Source organism: Diachasma alloeum, unplaced genomic scaffold, assembly GCF_001412515.2.
Source record: "Diachasma alloeum isolate Michigan unplaced genomic scaffold, Dall2.0 Dall_scaffold_00209, whole genome shotgun sequence".
NCBI classification, from domain to species: Eukaryota; Metazoa; Arthropoda; class Insecta; order Hymenoptera; family Braconidae; genus Diachasma; species Diachasma alloeum.
In genome coordinates, this window is record NW_021680374.1 from 2,475,979 (window position 1) to 2,484,733 (window position 8,755).

General features: G+C 39.2%; 1 protein-coding gene across 1 annotated transcript; it reads left to right on the forward strand.

Annotated features, from left to right (window-relative positions):
• Positions 1-541: 541 nt before the first annotated feature.
• On the forward strand, positions 542-3,058 carry LOC107036416 (origin recognition complex subunit 2). The gene is made up of 4 exons (XM_015254363.1): positions 542-733; positions 890-976; positions 1,142-1,755; positions 1,898-3,058. The coding sequence occupies exons 1-4, from the start codon at positions 631-633 to the stop codon at positions 2,921-2,923; spliced, it is 1,830 nt and encodes a 609-aa protein (XP_015109849.1). The 5' UTR covers positions 542-630; the 3' UTR covers positions 2,924-3,058.
• The last annotated feature ends 5,697 nt before the right edge of the window (positions 3,059-8,755 follow it).

Consider the following 8,755-nt stretch of genomic DNA (forward strand, 5'->3'; position numbering starts at 1 on the left):
TCTCTAAAGATGATGTCTGTTTTCAATTGAAAAGCGCAATTGTGACAACATTGTCCAGTGGGGTCTAGGAGTCTCCCCTGGTTCAAAACCATCTTTAGAGAATCTTCTTCCCTAGCACGCCATTTCTCGAGCCGCTCTTTCATTTGAGCCCAAAAAAACTTTTTTTTTTGTTTTCATCTGGGCTAAAATGTCCAAATAATTAATAATTATCTGGTCATAAGTAATAATTAATTGAGTAATCTTTAAATACTAAGAAATGCATTACATTTAACTACTAACGAATTGCAAATGACTTACCATCGTCATTTGTTCATAAATAATCTGCTGACAACCTATTACTTCAGTTCAATTCAGTTAGTAATTCCGCTTGAAATGAGAATAATCCCGCCATCTCTTAACATGCCGCTATACTAGCGAATTTGACTAGTAATACATTTCCTGAAGTCATCTCCACTACCGAGCCCTGTTTAACCACCTCATCAGAATCTGCCTGTCCATCCGGGAATGTATTCACAAATTTCTGTGCCCAGCTGTTCCACCGCTTCCCCTATTGTTGTCATTTTCCCTAGAACATGCCCCCCGCCCCCATAATTCCCGCTCGTTTTTATCATTTCCTTTTGTTTGTAAACAATGTCTGATAGTGGTGAGCCCTTACGTCGTTCAACGAGGATCAGAAGTAAAGTCAGTTTGAGTGATAATGAAGAAACATCGACTCCTTCAAAAACTCCGAGAGGTAAAGTTTGTTTTTCATTTTGGAGCAGCCAACTGATACTTAACCTCTTGTTGCGTGTGCTCCGAATCACTTTTACATGCTTTTTCTCAAGTTTAATAATTAATCTGTTGACTTATTTCATTTGTTAACATTGATGATGTGTTTTTGATGGAATAGGGACTCGCACACCTTACACAAGACCCAGAACACGTAGAAACAGTGGATCCAGTGTCAGTCAACCTGCAACTCCAGCTAAAACACCTGGTAGTAATAATCATCAATAATATTCGAATTATATTATCTCGAGGATAATTTGCCTAGCTTTATCACAAAATATCAACAAAAATTCTCTGATGATGGGAGTAGAACAGAAGATTCAACATCTACTCTTTAAATGATTAATTCTATTAAATTTGAATGCACATTAAGGTACAGCAAAAAGAGAAAGACCGAGGAAAACCAGTGTTTCGTGCGTTGATCGCGAACCGTCGCCAAGTGGAATAAAAGAGGAACTCGAGAAGGAGCTCGAGACGATCGACGAAGACGTCCAAAAGCCGAAAGAACTCTTCGACGATGAGGACGTCAGTGGTAACAAGATGTACGGGTTCCAAACTCCCTCCAGGAGGAACGCGATGGCCCAGAAAGCACTGCAATCCCGTACCCCCGTACGATCTGCGACCCCAAAATCCCGGGCAGTTCGAATACTGCTGGATAAAATTGATCCTACGACACCACCTAAATCAATCCTGTCTAACAAGTCCACAAGAGTTCCACAGACCAAGAAGAGACAGGTTTATTTCCCCAGTGACAGTGAGAGTGTCTCAGAGGACAGCGAATACGTCCCCTCGAATAATGAAGATGATGACGATGAGGAGGAGGAAGAGGGGGCGAATGGAACTCGTGAGGATTCTCAGGACGATAACGAAGACAGTGAGAATGAAACTCCGAGGAGAAATCTGAAAGATTTCAAGAGGAAAATTCCAGTGCCCATCACTCCTTGCAGGAGGGGAAGATCAAAGAATAATATAACGTATCAAGATTTTGTAAGTACTTTGAATGAATAATTGAGAAATTAATTGATGTGAACTTTCTGAAAGTTTTAGGCCCAGAGAATAATATCAAGATTTTTTTTCACCTCAATACTTCAGAAAAATGCTCTTGTCACAAAATTGTTTTCTTTCTCAGCACTTGAAGACTGATGAATACTTCTCGACCCAAGCGGAGAAGGTCCTCACATCTGACCGCACGTTGAACCGCCTGAAAACTCCTCGTCTCAACGAAGAAAAGCTCCAAGAGCTCCTCAGCAACGAAAGCCACATATCAAAGTCCCACAAAGATGGAATTCAGGAGTTGACAAACAGCTGCAGGTCAATGTTCCCCATGTGGTACCACGTGATGGAGGAGGGCTACAGCATCCTGCTGCATGGTCTAGGCTCAAAGCGAACCTTGATAAACGACTTCCACAAGGAGATAATCGCAGACCACCCCACTCTAGTGGTCAATGGGTTCTTCCCCAGTTTAACCATCAAAGATGTTCTCGATGGGATAATAACGGAGCTGTTGGGCCTGGATTGTCCCTCCAATGCCAACGAGTGCTTCAGCATCATCGAGGAGACCCTGAGGAAAAACCCAGAGGATAAACTGTACTTGTTGATTCACAACATTGATGGGACAATGCTGAGGAACAACAAAGCACAAGACACTCTGTCTCGTCTTGCTGCGATAAAAAATGTAAGACTGTTGGCTTCTGTGGATCACATCAATGCCCCCTTGATCTGGGATAACGTCAAGAGGTCCAGGTACAATTTCTACTGGTGGGATGCCACAACTCTTCTTCCTTACGAGGCTGAAACTTCGTACGAGAGCTCACTTATGGTTCAGCAGAGTGGAGCACTCGCTCTGTCTTCGCTCCATAATGTATTCGCCTCATTAACTACCAATGCCAAAGCCATTTACATTATTCTGGTCAAGCACCAGATCGAAAATGGCAAGAGCAATCTCTATCCAGGGATGGCGTTCAAGGACCTGTACAGGGGTGCCAGGGAGAGCTTCCTCGTCAGTTCTGATTTGGCTCTGAGAGCTCAGTTGACTGAGTTCATTGATCACAAACTCGTGAAAACCAGGAGAAATGTCGATGGGGCTGAGTATCTGGCTATTCCACTGAATAACTCACTTTTGAAGAAGTTTTTGGAGGAACATGGAGATGAGTGATGAAAACGAAAATGAGTAATTGCTGTTGATAAAAATTGTGAGCATGATGTTTTTAAAGATTTCTCAGGGTAACACTTGCCAATAATTTATCGATTCTTGTATTTTTGATAGTTATGTAAATTATTTGGAATTATATTTTTGTACCTATTCTATATTTCGATTCTTTAATTCCAACTCATCCTGAATTTTTTATTGCACTGATGATCCCATCAACGTAATTGTAAACTCCATTTCGATACGATTTTTTGAGGAATTTCCACGGGTAGAGCATTGCAAAAACTTGCAAATTCATTTTTTATGATTACATAAATTATTTTGAGTGGAATTGTTTTTTATATGCAGGTATTTGACATTTTTGACATTTCAAATTATCAAAAAATTCCCCCTTAAAGATATTTTTCAACCATTACCACCAACATAATGATAAACTCCATTATCTCATTGTCGAAACCCATTACATCTCTCCACAAAAATTCAAATAAACTAACCTCAACAGTTGGCACTCCCCACCAAACAAATTCCCAAGATGGCGCCCGAGTCGTTGGCATCGAGTTTCGGGCAAGTGTATCTCGGCACAACGATGACCGGGTCCTCGTATTGTGCTTGAACAAAAAAGAAAAACAAATCCCCCGCTATCAGAACGATAGAGGAACATTGAAATGTCGGGGATAATAAGTGTTGTGAGGTGTGGTGAGTTTATTAAATTTCAGGGGTGAGCCGAGAAAGACGGAAGCTGCTTGTGACCGTCCCATCCGGTAAGAATTTCCGCCGCAACTCGACCTCTGTCTCTCATCCCTCAAGGTTGTCATTTCATTCGTTTTTCCTCTCCCCCTCTGTTTCATTATTTTTTTTCCTCGCTGTTAACTTGCCACGACCGACGGTTGAACGGCCTTGACTTTAGTACAAATAAAACGTCTGGCAAATCGCTTTACTGTCTCCGTATTAAATCGTGAGAAATGAGCCAATCCAATACGAATTTTAGTGCGGCCCAGGCGACACATACCGGGACTGAACTAACCTCTCTTGTTGTCCAAAAAAAAATCGGAGAATTTTTCTCCATCTCTCTTTTCAATTTAATAAACAAAAAATAACCTTAAAAAAATTTGCACTCATTAGAATACATTGAAGGGACAACGCGACCTAGGTAATTCCATACTCGTTGAATTATTATCGATTTATAATTATAAACGGTGACAGGACCGTTCGAACTCGACACGAAGTCTTTATTTATATTTTTGTTCGTGTGTTTATCTTTCCTCCTTTACGAAAGATATGCATATACTTTCCTAGAATTGAAGGAAACTTAAACTCTGAATAATATCAAATCGATTTCAACAGCTGTGAGAATTTACTTTATCATCAAACATTCGTTTCCTTAATCTGTAATTTAATTGTTGTTGAGGGAAGAGACACACGCGACGTTGATATTTTGCCAACAATTCTTTATTCTCGGCACAGTATTGTTGTCACCGAGTCGCTGGTGTTCAATACACAGTAAAGGTGTATCATATTCGTTAAATTTCCCCGCATGCCCCTGCCAGTCGTTCATTCCACTCTAACAACGCGGTAACATGTATTGGTTTTAACGATGCACGTGGCTCTCCGGGTGAATTATCCCCCGCATAATTTTTCCATACTTTTTGCCATTTCGTTCATCTACGTATTTCACTCCTCTCCGAGGGGCCATTACAGTTTCAAGAAGGAACAGAGTTACGTTGCACGTGTACGTTATCTTGAGAACTCGACAACGCCTTCGATGTCGACTGCTAAATAAGGACGTTACGGAAATAGAATTAATGTCTTAATTAATCTTGCATTGACATTTGTGTTTGAATGATGTTTTTTTTTCGTTGCAGGTTTCCTTCTGCGTCATCGGGTCTACACCAAAATCTGGCGTCTATGTTCCGGTGAGTGAGAGACCTTAATTCGCAATAATTCTTTATTTAAATGGGATAATGTCATGAGTCGACGACTCGTATCATCCTAGGAATTATGGAATTATCTTGAGAATTGATGATTTAGAAGAGGGATTAAGAGACACTTTTTCGGAGAATTTTTTCAGTTACAAAAAGATTCTTTTGATATTTCTTCCTGCAAAATACATCAAGGAGATGATGATATTTTTTGAGTGATGAATTATGCAAATTATCTCCATGGGAACTAATTTTAGGAGAAAATTTCAAAAGTTCCTTCTTATTGCTAATGAAATTCCCTGCGAAAAAGGATTTCTAACATTTCGTGTCTGAACTACTTGTTTCGAAGATAATTGCATATTAAATGACGATGTCACTCGACTCGTCATGTTTTTCCATTAAAAATTCAATATTTGAATTGGAGGATTTATCTGTGGAATGAAGGCGAAGAATTTTGATGCTGGACGCCTTTCCAACAATGTATCCCCTAATTCATGTCAATTTATGAGCCGACGGGAATTTTTAAGTCGTTCTGCTCTAACAAAACATGGAAATATTGATTTCCATTTTGAAAAACGTAACACGGAAGTATTGCTAGCACAAAGGCATCAATCCGTGGTTGTTATGCATAATGCAGAGCGTCCTTCTTCCTCTTCGGAGTTGACCGAGAGAGGTGAGTTAACCGTGTATCGTTTGTCTCTGCGGGCTTTACATAATAAACGAGCTCGTGAGGCACATTTTTTGTTTCTTTTCCTCCTTAATGAATTTTTCAAAAGATACGGTTGCCAGAGAGACCTCGACATTTAACCTCAGAACCATGCAGTTTCAAATTATTGGATTTATCAAAAGAGATAACATTTTTTATTTTTCTCATTCAAAATGCTAAATCCCTTGAAATTTACATTTTACAGTCAGCTATTATGATCTAAACCTTTGAATTGAGCGAGAAGAACAGTTTTTAATTCTGCACATGAGAACTTGTAATCGATTTTGATCGTTAAAAATCCATTATTGATCATAAAATGATGGTAAAAAATCCCTTCTTCATAAAGAGCAATGTCGTAAAATCAGTGTCAATAATTTTCCTGGAAATCCTCAGCTTGGAATAAATCCCCGCGTGCCTCCATCATTTTCATCGAGAGTAGAGTGACGCGGGATAATCACTTTAGCTCTCTCTATGAATTTTTAAAAAGACGAATGGGTAGTTGGAATGTTTGAGAATGGAGCGTCTGCGTCAGTGTTACCGAGGTCACTCCAAACTAAACAAAAACGTTATAACAAGAATTGCGCAACTGAACTTGAACTTAATTACGAGAGCTTGTGGAATCCTATATTCTCGCTAACTCGAAGTAATCAATTGTTTATGGGTGTCGGGAGAATTTTTACGTGATAAGGCAACCCGCCAGTTTGTTTTCAGGAAATGTAGAAATATTCATCGATTTATTGATTTTTACGTGACATTGAAACCAAAATAAATTCATTTTATTATTCATAAAATCAATGTTTTCCCTCAAAATTGAGGCTTTTTCTTTTTCATTCTGGTTTAAATTGAAAAAAATTAATGTCGTGATTTGTTTGCATTTTTTTGCATTTTTGAGTCGAATAGAAATATGAAGTAATTGATTTTAATTACTAAAATCTTTATTCTTTGATTAAATCGTCGACTTTGTTCGATAAATTTATTTATCACGTCTTGAAAAATAAAATGTATATTTGTTTTGCCTGCAAATTACGGAATTATCGAAGTAAACACTCGGGTCATTGAAGTCATCATTTGTCTTCTCCATGAGAACACTACCTTATCCACTTCAGTCGGTAAATAGCTCTTCATCAAACACCAGTAGACGCCTCTCTGATTAATTGATTCTCCGGATAAATTTATTACCTCATTAATAACCAATTCATTATCCCCATTCTCTCCTGAATATTTGATATGTTGGTTGAATTGATGTTAAAGGTTCAAAAACAATTTTCCAAGTGAAAAATGAGTTGATTTGGATCGGAATAAGTCAACTCTTGTTGGACAAGTGAAAGTCCTGAGCGAATCGCTTTCAGAGCCTGGCGAATCGACACTCAGTAACCCCTCCAGACACTGTGGGCGACTGAAGTAGGGGAGAGATCTCGTTTTCTCTCAGGGAATCAGAGATAATGTTCCATGAGATAATGATGAACTGGGGAGGGAAGTGCCAGAATGGGAGAAATCTCGAAAATGTTTTCACGTTCCTTTTTTCCTTTGAGTTGTGTTCAGTATTTTTCATGAGCATTGAACATCCAATTCAAATTTATTTAACGAGAAAATTCTTCTTCTGCATTTGTGTATTATCTTGACATGTTTTAATGAAAAATTAATTGATTTCATTGATTTGGAATTCAAGATAAATATGTGGAGACTTTTCTTTCTAGCCCACGAAATTCCTCACAAAAAATTTCTCTGAACTTTTTCCATTTGAAATTATTGACGAAATAATGACTGTGACATTCTCTGACTCATCTCCTTTCACCACTTACTGATACCACTGGAAAATATTTCTGAAGAACAACCTAGTCGATTTTACTCAATCCCAAGGTGTTCATTGAATTCCTAGATTCACCCGGGATCCTACAAATGTGAGAAAGGCCTCGTGAGAGGATGTGTTGCCTCATGCCGAGAATTGGTTAGTGAAATCGTTATGACAAAAGTGAAATTCGCCGGACTTTAAGGGAATTCTTTCTCTCTCCTCTCGTCCATCATCTTACGTGGATTTCGTTTCTCAAAAGTGAGACCTCAAAATTTAACGTTAGGAGATATCCAAAAGTGAAAAAAAGAAGGAAAAAATGTGCGAGAAGTTGGTCCGATCGAGGTCCCCGGATGTCTTCGGTCACGGAGAAGCGTATTGTATATCTGGGTCCTTTAAAATGTGTTACAAGAACGTTTGCCCCGGTCGCTTGGGCGACGCGCGGGCGCACCAGTCAGCGCCTCGAAAGTAAGACAAGGATTCGAGAGAGCGGATAGCTCATTCATTCCAGTTTGCTTCAACACGATACATGATGTATTCCGAATGAATCATTACAACGTCATTCCAATTGACTAAATACATTGTCTACTTCCCATTTGAACTATTTGACACAGAAAAGAAGGCAATTAATCTGGGAAGATTTTTATTTTTTTCAACTCAAAAATTACTCTCGCGATCAATCAATAAAACCCCGTGTTTAATCTAGGAATGCAAATCCCCTGATCGAAATTCATCGATTCTAGGGAGCAAATGGTGCGGTAATGCGATTAAACTTCCAGCCGCTGGAGTTGATTTAACTTTGAAAAATATATTCTCGATAGTAGCGTGAAGAAAAGAAAACAGTGGGGAACAGAGAGAGAGAGAGAGAAAAAAAACACGAGTCACGTTTGACGCGGATGTGTCACGATAGAATCGATCGGTCGCGTGACACCCACAAGCTGCATTCAAGCCTCAAGTGAGAGAGACCCTGACAACCCCATGGAGCGTGCATTGCCGGCTTTTTCAAATCCCCCTCCCTCCATCCCTCGAGGCACAACTATTATCACGGTTATACATTTTTTATTTAACCGCTAAATCAATCCGGGTCATTACCGAACTGTCAGGGACTGCTTTACGCATTTCCATGTGTTTTATTTACTTTTTTTTTCGTATGTGTAACTCTGGAGCAATCAGTCTGCTCTCCATTCGAGGGAATTCCAATGAAAGTATTTCCATTTTTATTGAGCAATAGAATGTACAAAATATTCAGAGACACTCCCTCCACAAATGACTCGTTATCATAATCACTTAAACCGTCACTAGACTTATCACCTTCACTTGACTCTAGATCCAATGGTTCTCTGTGAATTGCACAGCGGAAATATCCAGTTGAATTCGTTGAAAAATGATGACGCAATGAATTTCAGATGACCCTACTCCCCCCC